Genomic DNA, 25,812 nt, shown 5'->3' with positions numbered 1-25,812 from the left:
GTTTGTCCTATTTTTATTCAGGTCCCAGAGATAAATGGCTAATTTATGAAATATTTCACTCTGTGTTATGAGAATTTAGCAAATGAATATGGAACCAAATATAAACACTTTATACCATATGTACAGTTGCTTTCATAAGGCATTATCTTGTAATTTTTATTGAAAAAGATTCAATATAGTAAAGTCTTATTTTAAGATATATTTTCTTTCTCAATCCGAGATGTTTAGTTTATGAAAATATTGTTTTTTCTCTATATTCTTTTTGTATATATGCCAACATGTACCTTGTGCTAGAAATATTTTATGGGAATTACAATTCTTTATATTTGTATTTTCTATATAAAGGCATATACAACTTTGAGGCAGTGTTTCTGATGGAGAGCAGAATTCGTAAAGAGCTTGTGTGTGCTTCCGTGCTCCGAAATTATATGAAATCCACTTCAAGAAGAAACTTATTTGATTAAAAAAAAAAACAAAAACAAAAACAAAACTGCACCAATGCACAGCCAGAGGCTGACAGTTAAAATAATACATGACCACATGAACATCATATTTATATAGTTAACATTTTTAAGGATGACCAGTGCTAACATATAGTATTATACATTTGGCACTAATGTTTGCCATTGGTCCAGCAATTGGCAAAATTTGTTTCTATGTATAAATTTATTTTTGAACATTAGGTCTGGCTAGACGTATCTTCACTATTTATAAAAAGTATTTAGACAGTAAGCTCACGTTGAATAACTAGGTCTACTGTGTTCTGGAAACTCTTCAGTAGTAATACAGCTTTTTCATGTTCCATATGTACAAAACTATGTCCATTTGCCTGTAAACACACAAATAAAACAGGGCAATCAATGTAAGATACTTGTTTACCACATTATCATTGTTTCTAACAAAAAAATTCAAGGGAGTATTGAGCAACCAAAAGTCATGTGTTTTTTAAATTCACAGCAGAATTGCAATTATGGGAACAACTAATTTCACCCAGCTTCAACTCAATTTATTAATTCAACAAATATTTATCAAGTATCTAGTATATGCTACTTAGGATTGTCCTAGTATAGTTCTAGTCACTGTGCTAATCATAGAGATATACTGGTCAGTAACAGACAGATACATTTGAAATTTAATAGTTGTTTTGTTGTTGTTCTGATTTGTTTGCAGGAACTTAGTTGAGATGGTTCGGAAGTGTTCATAGGACCACTGCCTTTTTGTTGCATAATCACTGATATAAACCCATCAACACAGTCAAATGTTTCACTCATGCAAACCATATAGTATAGTTAGATCTTATTTTGATCCACTGAAAAGTCCTTAATTTACACGTTTTTATATTAAAAAGATAATTTTTATTTCCCTCATTTTTGAATGCAAATATATTCATTATTTATACCAGTGGTTCTCAATCCCATCCAGAAATGAATAAATTTCTGTGTGGTCTAGATTCATCTTGTTATTTTATAAATGAAAGAGCTACACCTCAGAGAAGCCAAGCAACATGACTAAGGTCACACTGCTAAGCTAGGGCTGAGTCATCTGATACCATAATATTCTTACTATTTCTCTCAATACTTTACTGACATAACACTACAATTGTTTCTAGTGATTTGAACTGATATTTCATTGATCATGATAAAATAATCAACATTTTCCCTTTAAAATTTTGCTATATCACCTCCTACCATAATTTTTTTTCTTTACAGTGTTTGCAAAGCTGTAATTGTCATTCAGATTCCTAACAGGTTTAATTTAACCTATTCGAGTACTGGTAAAAATAACATTTAGTCCTAAATTTGGATCTACCAAAATGCTAAATCTCTCATTCTTATAGTTTTAACTCTGGCTTAATTGTGTTGTTGTAGTTACACGTGAACTATTTCAAAAGTAGAAAGACTAAGTCAGACTATCTGCTAGGGCAATGAGACTTGAGAGGAAATAAAAAGGAGAAAACTTTTAGGGTAGAATCAATAGATTTAGCATCTGATTGGACAAGTGTATAAAAACAAACAAGAATCAAACTGTGAGGCCATTAACAGAAAATGGAAACCTTGGAGGAGCAGCAGGCTTAGTTGGGAAGACAACAGAGTTTGTGGTACTGACGACACATGCAAGGAAAATGTTGCACATATATTTAGAAATAAGAGACTGGAGTTCAGGAAGGATGTCAGGGTGGCAGCATTAGAAACAGAAGTTAGGTTTTACCACACTCTGGTATTTACCACAGAGAATGCTGAGAGAATTATCAGAGAATAAGTTTAAAAGGGAGCATTGTGAAAGAAGGGAAATCTAACTAGGGGAGCAGGATGGAGCCATGGCTTTGGATGTGTAGAATAGAAGTTAAAGACAGTGTTTGCCGTTGACCCGGGCATCTAGGTAAATTTGTCTGAAGTGAGGGAGGGAAAGGTCAAACAGAGCCCCATCCTTCCTGCTAGAGGATGGCAGAAAGTAGACGCTAGCCTGATGGCTGAACTAAAGAATGAGGATACCAATGCACTGAGGGGAGGGAACAGGAAAACTGGCAGGAGGAGAACTGGAAAGGGTCATCCTAAAGGGGATCAAGGTAGAGGGCTCATAAAGGTAGCAGGAAATCCAAGAGGGTCAGGTATTTCCTAGCGGCTTCAATTAACCCTAGTTTTCTGAGGCACAGAGGAAAGAGCAGAGGAAGACCATAGCTTGATTAATTCTGTCCTGGAATCTGGGTCTGTTTCCAAGAAACAAGGCTTCAAGATGTTCAGACCCACAGTCCAGGTTCTGATTCAAGCTAGGGAGACTCCTTGTATAAATTAGCTTTTAATATTGCTTTAAAGCATTGGCTTTTAGTTTTCATGCTTTGTAGGTACAAATGATAGTTATATAGCTGGAAACACAAAGAGTTGATTTCCCAGAAGGAAATAAGCAGGTTGATAAATTAGACCACTGTGTCAAATAAACATTAGGACTCTACCTGTAATTCTAGTCCCCAGGAATGTGTTGGCTCTAAGCCAGAATTTAGGTGAATCTCAAGAGGCTTATTTAAAAGAGCATAACTAGGGACTGCCTGGGAATGGCTTCAAATTACCGAAAGGATTCTGGAAGATCAGAAAGCAAATTATTTTAGAAAGTTTATTAAAGATTAAATGAGTTAATATATGTTAACTGCTTAGGACAAGGCCTGGCACACTGTAAACGATCAATAAATGTTAGCTACTACTATTAATATTACTTCACTATTACTTTCTTGAATTTAAGAAATTCAATTTTCATTAAGCCATAAGAGTAGAAGGACGAAATGTCAGAGGAAGGAGCTGTTTAGTTAACCTTAACTTTTTTTTTAAGATGAAAATGTGAGGATCAGAGAGTTACACGAAATATCCAAGCTCACACAGCTAGTGGCTAGATGGGAATTTATGTCACAACTCTCTGTATCTTGACACAATTCGTTTCATTGGTGTTGTGAGGTTGAAACAAATGTTTTAGGTTCATTAAATGAATTCACTTGTTAAGATTAATTGCCCTATTTCTTGATATGGAACATTATGGTAGGCCTGATACCAGGGGAGGTAATGACAGAGGGGTTTGAATGGAAGGAGAAGATAGAATCTCAGTTCTAGAGAACTTTCTTTTATATTCTTAGGACAGAAGAGCCAAGAAAATTTATATTGTATTTGTTCAAATGAATATGGCTATCTGGCTTACATCTTAGATGGTTCAGACAGGGAATTAGACAATTATGTTACTACATGTGTGCAGGGCTTTTCCAATTAACATGAAGTTCAGAAAAATCACAATATTTCAACTAGAAATGTTTCATGGTTGTTTCATGTGTGTGAATAGAAGAGCTTAGGAAATAAAGGAGGATACTATTTAATATTAATTGCAGAGTATAAATCTCATGAAGCTTTGAAACGAAAATGCATATAATCTACATTTATGCATTTGACATTTTGAATATGTATATAATATAAATACAAAAGATGATTTGAAGGACAAATGTTAAATTAATAAAGTTTTAAAATATGTTGCCACGTTTGGCTACATATATGTTTTATATAAACACACAGACTATCATGGATTATAATAAAATGTGTGCAATTTTGAGGAAATTGCAACTTAAGTGAATGGTTTAAGTCAAAATGAAGTTAATAAGAAAACAATCTATGAAAGGAAAGATATTCTAAAAATTTTATGCTTCAAGAATATATAATTAATGGATTTCTGGCTTTAGCTGATTTGAAGTATAAAGGATCATTTTACAATAGTTTTTATGTTTTTTCCAGAAGGTATACTTCCTTGTTTTAATTCCACTTGACATCTGTGCCACAAAAGGTTTTTTAATTTCCCCTTTGCATGATTTAGACATGACAAGATAGAAGGTTAATGAAAATAACATTTGCAATTCTAACAAAAAGTAGAGCTTTGTGATTACAGCTCATCAATTTACTGTAAAATATACTCAGTTTCTGGATTTCATCCTCTTATTCCTTCCTGAATTTATCTTTGATTTTCTTCTGCTAAATGTTTTGTTAAGTGGATAAATTATGGATGTTTATATCAAAGAAATTCTCCAGAGGATGTTGTAATTCTCCCAGGAATTCTGTTGTATTCTTATTATTCAAAGCTCTAAATTTAAAAACTAGTTTCTTAGAAGGCTTGGCCACAAAATTGGTGGGATTATCCAATAAGAAGGACAGCACGATACTTTTAAGAATCCGAAAGAGAAATGGGATTAGAGACTTGGTGTATGATTTTGAATTGATTAAACTAACCCTCAAGGGACAAACATTTAAAGGGACAGTATACATGTATTTTGTATGTTAGATATACATTAGTACATTAATATAGTGTCCTTTGACTGACTGTAGCTCTTGGGATGAGGGAAAATGAAAATATACAGCAACCATATTAGAGTTATTGGGCAAGTCTTCATGTTGTCTAATCCTGACAGCCAGACTATATGAGACCAAACAGTGGGAATCTTAGGTAATTATAATTATGTTTCCCATTAACTACCTGGAATTATTTCCCATTGGAGAATTTTAATCTGATAGAGTAGTCTCATTAACTATTAGGATATATTTAGGGCTGAGTATACTGTATAAACAGTACTCCAATAACTGTATGCCAAGTCATTTGAAAAATTTTCCTATCAAAAAATCTGACCTACAGAACTTAAATTCTTAGAGAGTTCCAATGAAAAATTTACACTGCACTTTTTAAATGTGAGGAAGTTTGAAGTCTCAAGTGGCTTTTACTGTAGTATTAAAAAACATTCATGGCAATAGAATTAGAAATGAAAAAGGAGAAATAACAACTAACACTGCAGAAATACAAAGGATCATGAGAGATTACTACAAGCAACTATATACCAATAAAATGGACAACCTGGAAGAAATGGACAAATTCTTAGAAATGCACAACCTTCCAAGACTGAACCCAGAAGAAATAGAAAATATGAACAGACCAATCACAAGCACTGAAATTGAAACTGTGATTAAAAATCTTCCAACAAACAAAAGCCCAGGACCAGATGGCTTCACAGGTGAATTCTATCAAACATTTAGACAAGAGCTAACACCTATCCTTCTCAAACTCTTCCAAAATATAGCAGAGGGAGGAACACTCCCAAACTCATTCTACGAGGCCACCATCACCCTGATAACAAAACCAGACAAAGATATCACAAAGAAAGAAAACTACAGGCGAGTATCACTGATGAACATAGATGCAAAAATCCTCAACAAAATACTAGCAAACAGAATCCAACAGCACATTAAAAGGATCATACACCATGATCAAGTGGGGTTTATCCCAAGAATGCAAGGATTCTTCAATATACGCAAATCAACCAATGTGATCCACCATATTAACAAATTGAAGGAGAAAAACCATATGATCATCTCAATAGATGCAGAGAAAGCTTTCGACAAAATTCAACACCCATTTATGATAAAAACCCTCCAGAAAGTAGGCATAGAGGGAACTTACCTCAACATAACAAAGGCCATATATGACAAACCCACAGCCAACATCCTCCTCAATGGTGAAAAACTGAAAGCATTTCCACTAAGATCAGGAACAAGACAAGGTTGCCCACTCTCACCACTCTTATTCAACATAGTTTTGGAAGTTTTAACCACAGCAATCAGAGAAGAAAAAGAAATAAAAGGAATCCAAGTCGGAAGAGAAGAAGTAAAGCTGTCACTGTTTGCAGATGACAAGATACTATACATAGAGAATCCTGAGGATGCCACCAGAAAACTACTAGAGCTAATCAATGATTTTGGTAAAATTGCAGGATACAAAATTAATGCACAGAGATCTCTTGCATTCATATACACTAAAAATGAAAAATCTGAAAGTGAAATTAAGAAAACACTCCCATTTACCATTGCAACAAAAAGAATAAAATATCTGGGAATAAACCTACCTAAGGAGACAAATGACCTGTATGCAGAAAATTATAAGACACTGATGAAAGAAATTAAAGATGGTTCAAACAGTTGGAGAGATATACCATGTTCTTGGATTGGAAGAATCAACACTGTGAAAATGTCAATACTACCCAAAGCAATCTACAGATTCAATGCAATCCCTATCAAACTACCAATGGCATTTTTCACAGAACTAGAGCAAAAAATTTCACAATTTGTGTGGAAACACAAAAGACCCTGAATAGCCAAAGCAATCTTGGGAAAGAAAAATGGAGCTAGAGGAAGCAGGCTCCCAGACTTCAGACTATACCGCAAATCTACAGTAATCAAGACAGTATGGTACTGGCCCAAAAACAGAAATATAGATAAATGGAACAGGATAGAAAGCCCAGAGATAAACCCACGCACATATGATCACCTTATCTTTGATAAAGGAGGCAAGAATATACAATGGAGAAAAGACAGCCTCTTCAATAAGTGGTGCTGGGATAATTGGACAGCTACATATAAAAGAATGAAATTAGAACACTCTCTAACACCATACACAAAAATAAACTCAAAATGGATTAAAGACCTAAATGTAAGGCCAGACACTATCAAACACTTAGAGGAAAACATAGACAAAACACTCTATGACATAAATCACAGCGAGATCCTTTTTGACCCACCTCCTAGAGAAATGGAAATAAAAACAAAAATAAACAAATGGGACGTAATGAAACTTAAAAGCTTTTGCACAGCAAAGAAAACCATAAACAAGATGAAAAGACAACCATCATAATGGGAGAAAATATTTGCAAATGAAGCAACTGACAAAGGATTAATCTCCAAAATTTACAAGCAGCTCATGCAGCTCAATATCAAAAAAACAAACAACCCAATCCAAAAATGGGCAGAAGACCTAAATAGACATTTCTCCAAAGAAGATATACAGATTGCCAACAAACACATGAAAGAATGCTCAACATCATTAATCATTAGAGAAATGCAAATCAGAACTACAATGAGATATCATCTCACACTGGTCAGAATGACCATCATCAAAAATCTACAAACAATAAATGCTGGAGAGGGTGTTTAGAAAAGGGAACCCTCTTGCACTGTTGGTGGGAATGTAAATTAATACAGCCACTATGGAGAACAGTATGGAGGTTCCTTAAAAACTAAAAATAGAACTACCATACGACCCAGGAATCCCACTACTGGGCATATACCCTGACGAAGCCATAATTCAAAAAGAGTCATATACCAAAATGTTCATTGCAGCTCTATTTACAACAGCCAGGACATGGAAGCAACCTAAGTGTCCATCAACAGATGAATGGATAAAGAAGATGTGGCACATATATACAATGGAATATTACTCAGCCATAAAAAGAAACGACATTGAGTTATTTGTAGAGAGATGGATAGACCTAGAGTCTGTCATACAGAGTGAAGTAAGTCAGAAAGAGAAAAACAAATACCGTATACTAACACATATATATGGAATCTAAAAAAAAAAAGGAAAAGAAAAAACAAATTGTCATGAAGAACCTAGGGGCAAGACGGGAATAAAGACACAGACCTACTAGAGAATGGGCTTGAGGATATGGTGAAGGGGAAGGGGAAGTTGGGACAAAGTGAGAGAGTGGCATGGACATATATACACTACCAAACATAAAATATATAGCTAGTGGGAAGCAGCCGCATAGCACAGGGAGATCAGCTCGGTACTTTGTGACCACCTAGAGGGGTGGGATAGGGAGGGTGGGAGGGAGGGAGACGCAAGCAGGATGAGATATGGGGACATATGTATATGTATAACTGATTCACTTTGTTATAAAGCAGAAACTAACACACTGTTGTAAAGCAATTATACTCCAATAAAGATGTTAAAAAATATTCATGGAATAAAACATAAATAAGAATTTCTCTTCTGCCTTAATTTCACACATGTACTGCAGCTTGAATGTTTCATGAATTCAGGCTCAAAAAAAGACATGGCAAAATAGAAAAGACTCAACTGAAGAATCTGTCCATTATTTGTATAGAAAGTCAGGCATGGAAATGGTAATAAATAGTAATCCTGAGGATATTTACTTATTGATCTACTTTGACTTTAGAATGCCTGTTTTCTTCGAAAGAAGCATGTGGAATGAGCATCTCTAAAAACCTATCTTGGTTTGCAAGCAGTTCCCCAACAAGCTGCACTTTATTTCTGTACTTTACCACAAAAGGAACTGCAAAATCAGCCTCTCATTTTCAGGGAACTGTTTGTAGCCAGGTTGGTCTCTGTTTTGGTGGAGAGCTTGCTGTTAAGAAAAAACAGACTGGGAGTTGATTTTGTTGCATGTTTGAAGTCAGCTTTTTCCTGTCTCTCTTCCTCCATTTTCTGCTCTGTGTAATTTTGGGCACGTCTACTTCCTGGGCTAGGTGTGTAAAGGTAGAACCTTAGTTCTATTTCCTTGTTGCAGTGTTCACGCGGCTTGGCATAACACTTTGTATCTTGTGGGCATTTAATGCATATTTGACAAATCAGGAAATGGAAAATGTGATGCTATCAGTAAAATTTGCTCCAGGAGAATCAGTGTTGTATAATGGAAGAGGCTCAAATGAACTATTTAACCTCTGTCAACCACAGATACCTTGCAGGGTTGTTGTGTGTTCTAAATGACCCAAGATGGGTGCTTAATTGATATTTTTATTTCAGCCAAATTATGGAAGTTAGAGCCAGCTTAATGAACTTAATTTGTCTTTATTGTTTTTCATGTTTCACTTAGTACCTAAATATTATTTTTTTGATTTACAAAAAGTATTTACTCCGTCTCTAATTAGTTATCTGTGCTGAACTTTATACACTGTGAACAAACCATATGGATAAAAGTATGCAGTGAAACTGGCTTATAAAATCATACACGGTTAAAAAATTATTTTTGGTTATCTTCTAACCAAATGCTATTTTAAAATATTTGCACATGTATTTTATCATTATAAGCAATAATTTCTCTGAACATTAAGTGTTATATGATGCTGAACCCCCCCACCCCCTACCCCCCCACCCCCACCTTTCCCCAAACCTCCCCAATGTTTTTGATTTTCAACCACCAAATAAGATCAACAATAGAAAAGTGTTAACTTATTTAGCCTTGTTGGGAAATGCTTTAGTGAAATTTCCAAATACTTTATTTCTTTAAGGGTCCCACACTTCATTTTAACCATAACAAAAATTTCTCCTCTTTACTTTTTGTAGTCTTTTTGGGGGAGAAATCTTAAAGAATTCAGAGAAATAAATGTACTCTAACCCATTCTTAGTGACTCATGATAATAATTATGAACATGAACACTCTCTGGAATGAAGCTGTGGACCCAGTTAGTTTCTTACACTAGAGGTATTCCCCTAAGAGTGTTCTGTGGAAGTGGCTAATTGATGTTGTTGGTCAAGAGGGCTGCATGGTTAAATATGTTAGGATATATCATTTTGTACGATTTTTCAGGTTCTTAATATGCTTACAACGTTGTGAAATTCTGAAACAAAGGATTGAGTCTGAGGTGGCTCTGAACTTATTTGAGTAAGGAACTCTTTTTAAAAAAGATATTTTAAAAGATTCCATTAGGAAACACTATTCTATACTGAATGACTCTGTTTTACTTTTTGAATTTCTTTTCTTTCTTTTAAAAGACGTTTCTCTCTCTTCCTGGACAGTGAAACTGTCAGCTATGACTTCTTGCTTCTGGCAATGTGCCTGGATCCAGACGCTTTCCCCTCGGTGGTCTGAAAAACTAGGTAAAAGACTACATGTATGAAATAAAGTCTCTCTTATGAGTAAAAGGCATGAGATTTATTGCATGGAATTTGTGACACTTATTATGGCTTCTCATAGCACTTTGTTTGTTTAAGGTTGTTGAATAAATAAACTTTAGCTAAGTAAGATAATACCGTTAGCAGCTAACCACACGTACTTGTCATTAAAAGAGGTACAAAGCTTCCATTCAGATAAGGAAGGTTTGATTCAGTGATTGTATACAGATATAGCACCGTGTATCTGTATAAAACTGACCCAGCCATCCACTGACATTTATTTTGTTTAGACTTCTGAGAAGTTAAACTTTTTCTTCCCATTCTGAACATGGACAGCTGTAACTCACTATCTCCTCCTCACCTCCATCCCCACTCCAAGCCATGTCTATGTTGAATTCTCTAACTCAGTGAGAAACTTTAAAATCTTAGGGTTTTCTTTCTTCACACCTGGGATCCCTCTCCCCTCTCACTGTATTCCACACTCACCCATTCTGGCATAAGGCTCTCACCTCTGCTCCTGGAGACAGATGCCAGTCTAGCCCATGGGTATTCTTCCTCCTACTCATCCTCTTTCTCTCCTCTCTGTTAAGCCTGGAGTAATTCCTGCTCCATTAAGAGTAAACTGTCTTGATAGCATGCTCTGGCCCAAACAACCTACCAACAACTAACTGAAACTTGACAGACATATTTGTTGACAGTGATTTCTCGACTTGTCTCTATGAATTGGAGGACAAAGGTGTTTCAAGACTAAAAAAAAAAAAAAAAAAAAAAAAAGCGGGCTTCCCTTGTGGCTCAGTGGTTAAGAATCCACCTGCCAATGCAGGGGACACGGGTTTGATCCCTGGTCTGGGAAGATCCCACATGCCACGGAGCAGCTAAGCCGGTGCACCACAACTACTGAGCCTGCACTCTAGAGCCCGCGAGCCACAACTACTGAGCCCGTGTGCCACAACTACTGAAGCCCGCACGCCTAGAGCCCATGCTCTGCAGCAAGAGAAGCCACCGCGGTGAGAAGCCCGTGTGCCACAACAAAGAGTAATCCCCATCCACCACAACTAGAGAAAAGTCCGTGCCCAGCAACAAAGACCCAACTCAGCCAAAAATAAATAAATAAAATAAATAAATTTATTTAAAAAAAAGCACGACATATCAGGTTTGTTCGAATTATCATCTCTTTGATTATTCTATTTTGGTATCTTTGAGATATAGCCATAGACAAGGAATATACTTTGGATTACAAATTCCAAACTCTTAAAATTATTGCAAAGTAGAACTGGATGTCATAAACTAATTATAAATAATATAATTTCTCTTCGGTCAAAGTTAGGCTCTTGTCCTGGGAAGGGGTGGGGCAGGTAAATGAAGAGGATAGGTATTGACTACCATGATAGACTAGAATACAATATACTTACAAGTGAGCTGTAGGCTACAACTGTGAGTCATGTTAACTATCAAGTACAATATATTCTTTTTTTCCAGTCTATTCATCTTTTCAACAGAGTAACTATAATTAATAGATATTCTATATTTAAATATACTTTAAATTGTATAATGAATTAGAATGAATATTTTAACTGCAAAGAACATTAGAAAAAAGAAACTATGATGTTAAATCAACAAAACTGCTGCTTCAAAAATGGTCAGATATCGGAAAATTCACATAGCTCAATTTAATAACATTTTTTATGCTCCATGTGCTTTCCCTGGTTCTCTCTCACACTTCTGTAATTCGACTTGACAGAAGGTAAGGCTGTGAGGGGTCAGTTGTCCTAGCACAGTGCTCTTTCCTCATGCCACACTGTCTTAAACCAAAATGACTTTCTAAGCACAGCAAGTCATTTGAATATGCACATGAATTACAGTATCTATTCTAGGAAAATGAATAGTAAAATGACAGAATAATCATGTGCATATGTTTTAATTAACATCATCCCTTAATACACACATCTTCATGTAACTCAAATAACATGCTCATAATACCATAGCAGAATAAGAGAAAAGTGGGTAAAAAGATTTACAGGAAAAAAAAGATATAGCTCTTATATAACAAATTCTGGGTTTGGGGGAAATTTGGGAAAGATACATCTCTTGCTATTTTATATCTCTTTTGCTACTTGCTATTGGGTTAGATCAAACCCAATAACTGCCATCACTTAAAGGGGAGATCATTCGTTGTTTTTGTTTTTTCCTTTTACCTTGATTTTCCAGGTAGTATGCTTTCATAAAGGTTTGTAAATAAAGTTGCTCCAGTGAGGATATATTCTAATTATCTTGTAAGTGACAGATAACTCAATGTTATAAACTCATTTTTTCCCAGTGTTCTTTAAACTAAGAGCCACAGTATTATAAAGAGACAAATATATAATTTGCTCTCTTAGCATCTGATGTTGGCAATGATTTCAGTTTAGAATTAACAATTTTTATTTCCTTCAGAAAATATAATTGGCCACTTGTCCTTTTTAACTAGTATGAGTGAAACTAAACATAGCAATTTATTTGATTAAAGTCTATGGGCATTTTTCTTTTACTGAAAATGGACTTTGATTTTATTATACTAGATACAAATAACTTCTATAGCAAAAATAAAATGTTACATCATTTATAGTCATTTGTGGAGAGAAGAGAAAACCCAGGTGCAGCTCTTCTGCAGTTTTTGTGACTTTTAACTGATTTGGCTTATAATTCCTTCCTACTTCTTGCATTGGGAATTCATTTCTCTGTGCATTTTGCTGTTTCTGTATACATCTCAGGGACTAGAAATACTAAACCCTCATTTACCCACATATAACCCTTCTAGAATTTCACAGCCAGAAGTGTATTCTAACCCTGCAACTAGAGGGGTTGCAAAAAGTCACCTTGTATACAGCTAAACTTTTGTTCAAACATCTCAGCAGGGAGAGTAGAGAGATATAACCAGGTGTTTCATATTATTCAAACAGTAATAAGCTTACTGTTGAGAAATTAAACATGGACAGTCTCTTCTCCCTCATCTAAAGTCACATAGATACCCTATTTGGGTACTTCATTATTCTTACTACACTTGATACTTATGCATAGATTCCTGTATGTATCAATTCTTCTTTCATTCCCAAAATAACACCATTCATTTAAACATAAATATTCAGAACACTTGCCATGTGCCAGGTAATGGGGATATAGGATTCTATAGGTCTGAAATGGTTTCTGACCTGCCTCTCAACCCCAAAACAATAAAGGCAAATAAGAAATGTAAGAGGAGCTTATGTTCAATCACTTAATTCAAGTCATTCAGCTTAATAACTTGGGTACATATTTGTTTCAGTGTTGGCCTTAGAAAGCATTGCTTTTTATGTCTTACCTGAAGGATCTTATCACCAGGCTGCAGCAGGTTGGATGCTGGTCCATCAGGCTGAACCCTAGTAACAAAGATACCCTATAAGTCAGAAGTAACAGAGGTTAGGATTCTATTTTCAAGAACTAGATCTACTTAAAAACTTTTTCATTCACATAGAAAACAGTGAAAACAGATTAAAAAGTTTACACATGTGAGGTTAAAATATTATTATAGTATTTTAAGCAAAGCACCACCCTCTAAATCAAGTTTAAGAAAAGCAACATTTTTACTTGCACAAAAACGCTCATATTGTTTTGTTTTGTTTTTTTGTTTTTTTTGCGGTACGCGGGCCTCTCACTGTTGTGGCCTCTCCAGTTGTGGAGCACAGGCTCCGGACGCGCAGGGTCAGCGGCCATGGCTCACGGGCCCAGCTGCTCCGCGGCATGTGGGATCTTTCCGGACCGGGGCACGAACCCGTGTCCCCTGCTTCGGCAGGCGGACTCTAACCACTGCTCCACCAGGGAAGCCCTTGACTATTATTTTATCCCGGCAGTCAAAGTCTGTGCTACCTAGTTAATTTTGATTGCCGTTCTTCAGCTTATTGTACGGGAACAGTTTTAATAATTTTTGTATGAATCCAGACCATAGGAACTGAATTGTGGCCACCATATTGCAATGCTGAGAGGAACTAGCAACACTCCACAACCTGACTGCTGAAAGAATACCAAAGGCATGTCTCTAGCAGGTTTAATTTCAATCATCACAAAGCTCTGGGGGGTTCAACCACTGTTCTGGAGACTTGCTTTGAAGCTTTCTCTTATGGTGGCCTGAGTCTTCCTAAGCATTTATTGCTGTTTTCTAAAGCGTTAATATTTGTTTTCAATCAATAAATTTTACCAACTAAGAAATTGCTACTGCCCATTGGCATAGTTTCTCTTTCTCTCTGTCTCTTTCTCTCTCTCTATATATATATCCTATCAGCCAGCATATTGCCACATTAGTCAAAACAGATAGCAATGAGTGTTATGTTTGATAATGGTCTGTAGCATTCATTATTTTTGGAGGTGGAATGTTTCCCCAAAGACTGCCTGAAAAGGCCAGTGCCCTAATTTTTCACTGTATTTATGTATTGACATATAAACACTGTCATATGAAAGAGAGCAAATAACTCTGAACCCATTTTTGTGGTCTCTGTTATGATGAATATTGATGAGAAATATGAAAACTTTGACACTGTTTTCAAAAAGTTCATTGTAGCAGTGTGTGTGGCACTCAGTATAGGGTCTATAAATGTTATTCTAATTATTGAAAGTCTGAAGGTTGAGCTACAATCCAGGGTCTTTCTTTGCAGCAAAGCCTGCAGTAAGAGATTCTGAGTCTCCCAACTGTACCAGATTTACTGTCAGAAAATTCTTCATTATTCTTAGTCTTAGAGTACATTGAAAGGCCGACATTTGTTATCTTTACCTTGAATTCCCAACAGATAAGAGGATTTGCATCTTTGATTTAGGGAAGGGGAAGGCAAGAGGGCTGGAAAGTCTCTCCTGTATCATCTGTGGTTTCCTAGTGGGGGCTGTCAGTGATAATGGCTCCAATTATTGTTTACTCTCAATAATGGACATAGGTCCCAACAAGAGGGCTTTCTGATGGTTCTTAATAACTTTTAGAGGCTACTTCCTTTGGTAGCTCCAAGCCAACATCAGCTCTGTAACAATGGCTGCTAGAGTCTAGTTACTGGCTTATGGCATTTCTGACTGTGTTTCTCTAATGTTTTGCACCTCATCACCAGCTCTCATGTTCCTTAGTGGCTTGACAGCACAGTGGTTTTCCCTTAGCACCACCTCTAGAAGGTATCTCACAGCAGAGCAACAAGACAAGTATTGCAGTCCTTTCCAAAGAATGCAAGTCTTTTCTCCTATCAGACACCAATATCTGGGTGTGCTTGAGACAGACACAGACACAGACACAATGGACTCATGTATCACAGAGGGACCCCCATAGGTTTGAACCAAAGCTAATCTGGAGAGCACTGGCTGGATGCTACAAATAGGCTTGACCTTTTGCCATTTCATGTTTCTTCCCCAGTTTTTAAACCAGTCTTCATATAAGTCATAAATGAAGTTTTTCCAAAAGTACCCATAATGGGTTTTTTAAAAGTTTTACTTTTCACAAGTAATTTTGAAAATGGATGAGTATAGAAGGTTTTTCACAGTGTTAAAATCTGACCTTGTCTTATTGGTTACCTAGTCTCTGCACCTCTGGACATAAACCTTGAAGGACTCAAATTCCTTGAAAGTTAGTCTACAAGACCAACTTTTAACATTCTAACTTTAGAGGAGAAAGGAACTTTATATGGCTTTTTAATGATGAAGGTGAATGACTGTGACAGTCTCAGCTATTGTAAATGTAGACACCAAAATAGAACTTGTCTTAAGGGAATTACAAGTTCAATTTGTGAAATATGCTTTTCTTTAAAATTCTGAAAAAACTTGGCTCTAGCTGATGCTAAGAAATTGGTTTCTAGGAAGGCCATATCTCAGATAAAAATTGCATACAATTACAATTACAATTACAATTCAGAACACATTGGTTATATATTATAGAATATGGTATCATATGCTTTCATATAATTATAAAAGTTCAAAGAGCATTTCTGGAGAAAAAACTGACCCATAAAGATAGCAAACACAGCCATAGATTCAATAGCTTGCAAGGGGAAACTTTTTTTTTTTTGGCCAAATATTGGCAAATAATTTCTTTTTATGAATTGAGCAAGGTTAATATTAAGCTATGATGCAGTTCATAGAAGCAGCATTACACATACACAGTAGACTGTGTTTACTTAATCCCTGTGATTATTAGAAGACACATCAAGAATAAAGGTGTTTCAATAGATTTACTCTCTATGAGTCAAAGTGTGAAAACAAAATATTTTAAGGTTAATTGCTGAGAGACAAATCTTGAGCTTTGAACAATTTACTACCTTAACAACTGAGGAATTTATATGCAGCAAGTGAAGAGATTTATCCCATGACCATTAGAAACTGAAGGAGAGGGCAGAGGGAGGAAAGGAGAGAGGGAAGGAAAGGAAAGAAAGAGAAAAACAGGAGGGCATTGGCAGCTGCATATGATGATTCAGTGTATGACTGAACTTTAGCTGACAAAACAATGAATTGTAAAATCCATAAAAAATGAACAGAAAGAAGAATTGCTTTAGAAACCTAAAAAATTTGAGCCTCAAAAGACAGAGATAGAAATCATACAACTGACCAAAGTCCTCTAAAAATTTCACAAAAATCTTATGCACAGATGTTTAAAGGTATCCAAAACTCTCTTTCATTAAATTTTAAATAAAGAAATATTAAAATAAAAATCACTTGGTTGCATTTGTAAAAAATAAAACTACCATATGACCCAGCAATCCCACAACTGGGCATGTACTCTGAGAAAACCATAATTCAAAAAGAGACATACCGCAGTGTTCATCGCAGCACTATTTATGACAGCCAGGCCATGGAAGCAATCTAAATGTCCATCGACAGATGAATGGATAAAGAAGATGTGGCACATATATACAATGGAATATTACTCAGCCATAAAAAGAAACGAAATTGAGTTATTTGTAGTGAGGTGGATGGACCTAGAGTTTGTCATACAGAGTAAGTCAGAAAGAGAAAAACAAATACCGTATGCTAACACATATATATGGAATCTAAAAAAAAAAAAAAAAAAAAAAAAAGGTACTGATGAACCTAGTGGCAGGGCAGGAATAAAGACTAAAGACATAGACATAGAGAATGGACTTGAGGACACAGTGAGGTGGGGAGGGGGAAGCTGGGGTGAAGTGAGAGTAGCATCGACTTATATACACTACCTAATGTAAAATAGTTAGCTAGTGGGAAGCAGCAGCATAGCACACGGAGATCGGCTCAGTGCTTTGCGATCACCTAGAGGGGTGGGATAGGGAGGATGGGAGGGAGGCTCAAGAGGGAGGGGATATGGGGATATATGTATGCATATGCATATGACTTATTCACTTTGTTGTACAACAGAAACTAACACAGTATTGTGAAGCAATTATACTCCAATAAGGATCTATTAAAAAAAATAATGCATTGGAGCAACAGGAGACTAAACCCATAGAAATTGGCTATGTGATTACAAATATCTTAGTAACAACGTAATGGAGTGATCCTAACAGAAAAAATACACTTGCACCATTCTTTTATGTCATTGTAAAGATTTGTTTAGTAGCCAAAAAGAAAAATGTATATAAACAGTTTTCAAGATACTGCCCTTATGACTTGATAAAAACAACCAAGAAGTAAGCAGTTTATTTCCTTTTATCTGAGATTCCTGTTAGAAATGACAAATTGACTACTAAAAAATCGATTTTTTTTTAATAGTTTGGTGTTGATCACCAGGCACTACTCTCTTTTGGGGAATTTGAATATAAGAGTTGAAATTATGTTTGGCTTTGATTACTTTATACAGGCGTACCTTGTTTCACTGGGCTTCACTTTATTGCACTTTGCAGACAATGCAGTTTTAAAACTGAAGGTTTGTGGCAACTTTCTGTCAAGCAAGTCTATCAGCGCCATTTTTTCAACAACGTTTGCTCACTTCATGTTTCTCTGTCACATTTTGGTGACTCTTGCAATATTTCAAACTTTTTCATTATTATTCTGTTTGTTATGGTGGTCTGTGATCAGTGACCTTTGATGTTACTACTATGACTCGCTGAAGACTTAGATGATGGTTAGTATTTTTAGCAATAAAGTATTTTTGAATTAAGGTATCTACATTTTTTAGACATAATGCTACTGCACACTTAATAGACTACAGTATAGTGTAAATGTAACTTTTAAATGCACTGAGAAACCAAAAATTTCGAGGGACTTGCTTTATTGCAATATTCATCCTATTGCAGTGGTCTGGAAACAAACCCCAATATCTCTGAGGTATTCCTGTTAGGAATTATAATTGTAATTTTCCTTTTATTGATTGCTCCAGTATTGCAATTATTCCATAACAGTTAAAAATTTCTGGGAGTCTGTGTATTGTTGACTGAATGTACATTTTTTTTGACAATTAGATAATTCCTTTAATCAAATAACCATAAATTCCTACTCCATCCATTTCAAGAGAAATTTTACTTTTTTTTTTTGCTTTATAACAAATTTAATCAGTTATACATATACATATGTTCCCATATCCCCTCCCTTTTGCGTCTCCCTCCCACCCTCCCTATCCCACCCCTCCAGGCGGTCACAAAGCACCGAGCTGATCTCCCTGTGCTATGCGGCTGCTTCCCACTAGCTATCTACCTTACGTTTGGTAGTGTATATATGTCCATACCGCTCTTTCACTTTGTTACAGCTTACCCTTCCCCCTCCCCATATCCTCAAGTCCATTCTCTAGTAGGTCTGTGTCTTTATTCCTGTCTTACCCCTATGTTCTTCATGACATTTTTTTTTCTTAAATTCCATATATATGTGTCAGCATACAGTATTTGTCTTTCTCTTTCTGACTTACTTCACTCTGTATGACAGACTCTAGGTCCATCCACCTCACTACAAATAGCTCAATTTCATTTCTTTTTATGGCTGAGTAATATTCCATTGTATATATGTGCCACATCTTCTTTACCCATTCATCCGATGACGGACACTTAGGTTGTTTCCATCTCCGGGCTATTGTAAATAGGGCTGCTATGAACATTTTGGTACATGTCTCTTTTTGAATTATGGTTTTCTCAGGGTATATGCCCAGTAGTGGGATTGCTGGGTCATATGGTAGTTCTATTTGTAGTTTTTTAAGGAACCTCCATACCGTTCTCCATAGTGGCTGTACCAATTCACATTCCCACCAGCAGTGCAAGAGTGTTCCCTTTTTTCCACACCCTCTCCAGCATTTATTGTTTCTAGATTTTTTGATGATGGCCATTCTGACTGGTGTGAGATGATATCTCATTGTAGTTTTGATTTGCATTTCTCTGATGAGTAAAGATGTTGAGCATCCTTTCATGTGTTTGTTGGCAGTCTGTATATCTTCTGTGGAGAAATGTCTATTTAGGTCTTCTGCCCATTTTTGGATTGGGTTCTTTGTTTTTTTGTTATTGAGCTGCATGAGCTGCTTATAAATTTTGGAGATTAATCCTTTGTCAGTTGCTTCATTGGCAAATATTTTCTCCCATTCTGAGGGTTGTCTTTTGGTCTTGTTTATGGTTTCCTTTGCTGTGCAAAAGCTTTGAAGTTTCATTAGGTCCCATGTGTTTATTTTTGTCTTTATTTCCATTTCTCTAGGTGGGTCAAAAATGATCTTGCTGTGATTTATGTCATAGAGTGTTCTGCCTATGTTTTCCTCTAAGAGTTTGATAGTGTCTGGCCTTACATTTAGGTCTTTAATCCATTTTGAGCTTATTTTTGTGTATGGTGTTAGGGACTGATCTAATCTCATACTTTTACATGTCCCTGTCCAGTTTTCCCAGCACCACTTATTGAAGAGACTGTCCTTTCTCCACTGTATATTCCTGCCTCCTTTATCAAAGATAAGGTGACCATATGTCCATGGGTTTATCTCTGGGCTTTCTATCCTGTTCCATTGATCTATCTTTCTGTTTTTGTGCCAGTACCATACTGTCTTGATTACTGTAGCTTTGTAGTATAGTCTGAAGTCAGGGAGCCTGATTCCTCCAGCTCCATTTTTCGTTCTCAAGATTGCTTTGGCTATTCGGGGTCTTTTGTGTTTCCATACAAATTGTGAAATTTTTTGCTCTAGTTCTGTGAAAAATGCCAGTGGTAGTTTGATAGGGATTGCATTGAATCTGTAGATTGCTTTGGGTAGTAGAGTCATTTTCACAATGTTGATTCTTCCAATCCAAGAACATGGTACATCTCTCCATCTATTTGTATCATCTTTAATTTCTTTCATCAGTGTCTTATAATTTTCTGCATACAGGTCTTTTGTCTCCTTAGGTAGGTTTATTCCTAGATATTTTATTCTTTTTGTTGCAATGGTAAATGGGAGTGTTTCCTTGATTTCACTTTCAGATTTTTCATCATTAGTATATAGGAATGCCAGAGATTTCTGTGCATTAATTTTGTATCTTGCAACTTTACCAAATTCATTGATTAGCTCTAGTAGTTTTCTGGTAGCATCTTTAGGATTCTCTATGTATAGTATCATGTCATCTGCAAACAGTGACAGCTTTACTTCTTCTTTTCCGATTTGCATTCCTTTTATTTCCTTTTCTTCTCTGATTGCTGTGGCTAAAACTTCCAAAACTATGTTGAATAAGAGTGGTGAGAGTGGGCAACCTTGTCTTGTTCCTGATCTTAGTGGAAATGCTTTCAGTTTTTCACCATTGAGGACGATGCTGGCTGTGGGTTTGTCAAATATGGCCTTTATTATGTTGAGGAAGGTTCCCTCTATGCCTACTTTCTGGAGGGTTTTTATCATAAATGGGTGTTGAATTTTGTCGAAAGCTTTCTCTGCATCTATTGAGATGATCATATGGTTTTTCTCCTTCAGTTTGTTAATATGGTGTATCACGTTGATTGATTTGCGTATATTGAAGAATCCTTGCATTCCTGGAATAAACCCAACTTGATCATGGTGTATGGTCCTTTTAATGTGCTGTTGGATTCTGTTTGCTAGTATTTTGTTGAGGATTTTTGCATCTATGTTCATCAGTGATATTGGCCTGTAGTTTTCTTTCTTTGTGACATCCTTGTCTGGTTTTGGTATCAAGGTGATGGTGGCCTCGTAGAATGAGTTTGGGAGTGTTCCTCCCTCTGCTATATTTTGGAAGAGTTTGAGAAGGATAGGTGTTAGCTCTTCTCTAAATGCTTGATAGAATTCACCTGTGAAGCCATCTGGTCCTGGGCTTTTGTTTGTTGGAAGATATTTTATCACAGTTTCAATTTCAGTGCTTGTGATTGGTCTGTTCACATTTTCTATTTCTTCCTGATTCAGTCTTGGCAGGTTGTGCATTTCTAAGAATTTGTCCATTTCTTCCAGGTTGTCCATTTTATTGGCATAGAGTTGCTTGTAGTAATCTCTCATGATCTTTTGTATTTCTGCAGTGTCAGTTGTTACTTCTCCTTTTTCATTTCTAATTCTATTGATTTGAGTCTTCTCCCTTTTTCTCTTGATGAGTCTGGCTAATGGTTTATCAATTTTGTTTATCTTCTCAAAGAACCAGCTTTTAGTTTTATTGATCTTTGCTATCGTTTCCTTCTTTTCTTTTTCATTTATATCTGATCTGATCTTTATGATTTCTTTCCTTCTGCTAACTTTGGGATGTTTTTGTTCTTCTTTCTCTAATTGCTTTAGGTGCAAGGTTAGGTTGTTTATTCGAGATGTTTCCTGTTTCTTAAGGTGGGATTGTATTGCTATAAATTTCCCTCTTAGAACTGCTTTTGCTGCATCCCATAGGTTTTGGGTCGTCGTGTCTCCATTGTCATTTGTTTCTAGGTATTTTTTAATTTCCTCTTTGATTTCTTCAGTGATCACTTTGTTATTAAGTAGTGTATTGTTTAGCCTCCATGTGTTTGTATTTTTTACAGCTCTTTTCCTGTAATTGATATCTAGTCTCATAGCATTGTGGTCGGAAAAGATACTTGATACAATTTCAATTTTCTTAAATTTACCAAGGCTTGATTTGTGGCCCAAGATATGATCTATCCTGGAGAATGTTCCATGAGCACTTGAGAAAAATGTGTATTCTGTTGGTTTTGGATGGAATGTCCTATAAATATCAATTAAGTCCATCTTGTTTAATGTATCATTTAAAGCTTGTGTTTCCTTATTTATTTTCATTTTGGATGATCTGTCCATTGGTGAAAGTGGGGTGTTAATGTCCCCTACTATGATTGTGTTACTGTCGATTTCTCCTTTTATGGCTGTTAGTATTTGCCTTATGTGTTGAGGTGCTCCTATGTTGAGTGCATAAATATTTACAATTGTTATATCTTCTTCTTGGATTGATCCCTTGATCATTATGTAGTGTCCTTCTTTGTCTCTTCTAATGGTCTTTATTTTAAAGTTTATTTTGTCTGATATGAGAATTGCTACTCCAGCTTTCTTTTGGTTTCCATTTGCATGGAATATCTTTTTCCATCCCCTTACTTTCAGTTTGTATGTGTCTCTAGGTCTGAAGTGGGTCTCTTGTAGACAGCATATATATGGGTCTTGTTTTTGTATCCATTCAGCCAATCTTTGTCTTTTGGTGGGAGCATTTAGTCCATTTACATTTAAGGTAATTATCGATATGTATGTTCCTATTCCCATTTTCTTAATTGTTTTGGGTTCGTTATTGTAGGTCTTTTACTTCTGTTATGTTTCTTGCCTAGAGAAGTTCCTTTAGCATTTGTTGTAAAGCTGGTTTGGTGGTGCTGAACTCTCTCAGCTTTTGCTTGTCTGTAAAGGTTTTAATTTCTCCATCAAATCTGAATGAGATCCTTGCTGGGTAGAGTAATCTTGGTTGCAGGTTTTTCTCCTTCATCACTTTAATTATGTCCTGCCACTCCCTTCTGGCTTGTAGAGTTTCTGCTGAGAGATCAGCTGTTATCCTGATGGGGATTCCCTTGTGTGTTATTTGTTGTTTTTGCCTTGCTGCTTTTAATATGATTTCTTTGTGTTTAATTTTTGACAGTTTGATTAATATGTGTCTTGGCGTATTTCTCCTTGGATTTATTCTGTATGGGACTCTCTGTGCCTCTTGGACTTGATTAACTATTTCCTTTCCCATATTAGGGAAGTTTTCAACTATAATCTCTTCAAATATTTTCTCAGTTCCTTTCTTTTTCTCTTCTTCTTCTGGAACCCCTATAATTCGAATGTTGGTGCGTTTAATGTTGTCCCAGAGGTCTCTGAGACTGTCCTCTGTTCTTTTCATTCTTTTTTCTTTATTTTGCTCTGCATCAGTTATTTCCACTATTTTATCTTCCACCTCACTTATCCGTTCTTCTGCCTCAGTTATTCTGCTATTGATCCCATCTAGAGTATTTTTTATTTCATTTATTGTGTTTTTAATCGATGCTTGATTCATCTTTAGTTCTTCTAGGTCCTTGTTAACTGTTTCTTGCATTTTGTCTATTCTATTTCCAATATTTTGGATCTGGGAAATAGAATCTTGGATCATCTTTACCATCATTATTCTGAATTCTTTTTCAGGTAGACTGCCTATTACCTCTTCATTTGTTAGGTCTGGTGGGTTTTTATCTTGCTCCTTCTCCTGCTGTGTGTTTTTCTGTCTTCTCATTTTGCTTATGTTACTGTGTTTGGGGTCTCCTTTTTGCAGGCTGCAGGTTCGTAGTTCCCGTTGTTTTTGGTGTCTGTCCCCAGTGGCTAAGGTTGGTTTAGTGGGTTGTGTAGGCTTCCTGGTGGAGGGGACTAGTGCCTGTGTTCTGGTGGATGAGGCTGGATCTTGTCTTTCTGGTGGGCAGGTCCACGTCTGGTGGTGTGTTTTGGGGTGTCTGTGGACTTTTTATGATTTTAGGCAGCCTCTCTGCTAATGGGTGGCGTTGTGTTCCTGTCTTGCTAGTTGTTTGGCATAGGGTGTCAACACTGTAGCTTGCTGGTCGTTGAGTGAAGCTGGGTGCTGGTGTTGAGATGGAGATCTCTGGAAGATTTTCGCCATTTGATATTATGTGGAGCTGGGAGGTCTCTTGTGGACCAGTGTCCTGAAGTTGGCTCTCCCACCTCAGAGGCACAGCACTGACTCCTGGCTCCTCAATTTGGGATGATTTGTTGTCTATTCATGTATTCCACAGATGCAGGGTACATCAAGTTGATTGTGGAGCTTTAATCTGCTGCTTCTGAGGCTGCTGGGAGAGGTTTCCCTTTCTCTTCTTTGTTCTCACAGCTCCTGGGTCTCAGCTTTGGATTTGGCCCCGACTCTGCGTGTAGGTCGCCGGAGGGCATCTGTTCTTTGCTCAGACAGGACAGGGTTAAAGGAGCAGCCTCTTCGGGGACTCTGGCTCACTCAGGCCGGGCGGGAGGGAGGGGCACGGAGCGCGGGGCGAGCCTGCAGCGGCAGAGGTCGGCGTGACGTTGCACCAGCCCGAGGCGCGCCGTGCGTTCTCCCAGGGAAGCCGCCCCTGGATCCCGGGACCCCGGCAGTGGCGGGCTGCACAGGCTCCCGGAAGGGCGGTGTGGACAGTGACCTGCGCTCGCACACAGGCTTCTTGGCGGCGGCAGCAGCAGCAGCCCCAGCGTCCCACGCCCGTCACTGGGCTCCGCGCTTTCAGTCGTGACTCGCGCCCGTCTGTGGAGCCCCTTTAAGCAGCGCTCTTAATCCTCTCTCCTCGCGCACCAGAAAACCAAGAGGGAAGAAAAAGTCTCTTGCCTCTTCGGCAGCTCCAGAGTTTTCCCGGACTCCCTGCCGGCTAGCTGTGGCACATTAGCCCCCTTCAGGCTGAGTTCTCGCCGCCAGCTCCAGTCCTCTCCCTGCGCTCTGACCGAAGCCCGAGCCTCAGCTTCCAGCGCCGCCTGCCCCGGCGGGCGAGCAGAGAAGCCTCTCGGGCTGGTGAGTGCCGCTCGGCACTGCTCCTCTGTGCGGGAATCTCTCCGCTTTGCCCTACCCAGGTATGTGGGGAGTTTCTTGCCTTTTGGGAGGTCTGGGGTCTTCTGCCAGCGTTCAGTAGGTGTTCTGTAGGAGTTGTTCCACGTGTAGCTGTATTTCTGGTGTATCCGTGGGGAGGAAGGTGATCTCCGCGTCTTACTCTTCCGCCATCTTACCCGGAAGTCCCTGAATGTACATTTTATTCCTGTTTATTTCTTGGTAAAATTCTTAAGCTTAAAGATTTCTTAACTCTTTGGGAAAAATAGGTGAAATATTTTTCATTTCTTTTATTTTATGAATTCTTTAAAGCCTGTATTTAATATAAGACCTCAACTGGTGGTGAATATATGGATTGTTGAGCTTCATACAGTTTACTGATTTGATCAGAGTTCCTACTGGCTTTTCGTCTCAGCTTTTTTTCCCTTCTTTTAAATTAATTAATTAATTTTGGGCTGCATTGGGTCTTTGTTGTTGTGTGCAGGCTTTTTTCTAGTTGCAGTGCGCAGGCTTCTAACTACGGTGGCTTCTCTTGTTGTGGAATATGGGCTCTAGGTACGTGGTCTCAGTAGCTACGGCTCGTGGGCTCTAGAGTGCAGGCTCAGTAGTTGTGTTGCACGGGCTTAGTTGCTCCATGGCGTGTGGAATCTTCCCAGACCAGGGATTGAACCCGTGTCCCCTGCATTGGCGGGCTGATTCTTAACCACTGAGCCACCAGGGAAGTCCTCTTCTCAGC

At 37.3% G+C, this 25,812-nt stretch overlaps 1 protein-coding gene and 1 long non-coding RNA gene across 5 annotated transcripts in view; one reads left to right on the top strand and one right to left on the bottom strand.

Annotated features, from left to right (window-relative positions):
• The window catches only part of LOC309800161, a 163,957-nt gene that overhangs the window by 16,680 nt on the left and 121,465 nt on the right, over nt 1-25,812 (top strand). The gene's annotated exons all lie outside the window — the stretch shown is intronic.
• The window catches only part of LRRC7 (leucine rich repeat containing 7), a gene marked incomplete at its 3' end in the record, with an annotated part of 502,056 nt that continues 476,965 nt past the window's right edge, over nt 722-25,812 (bottom strand). Inside the window, exons 25-26 of the mRNA XM_082614056.1 lie at nt 13,535-13,609; nt 722-829 (exon numbers count right to left, since the gene is read on the bottom strand). Coding sequence (XP_082470182.1) covers nt 722-829; nt 13,535-13,609 — 183 coding nt within the window. The remainder of the gene's footprint in view (nt 830-13,534; nt 13,610-25,812) is intronic.

The sequence above is a fragment of the Mesoplodon mirus genome (genome assembly GCF_964341445.2).
Source record: "Mesoplodon mirus genome assembly, chromosome: 3".
Taxonomy (NCBI): domain Eukaryota; kingdom Metazoa; phylum Chordata; class Mammalia; order Artiodactyla; family Ziphiidae; genus Mesoplodon; species Mesoplodon mirus.
This window is presented reverse-complemented; position numbering and strand designations above follow the sequence as displayed.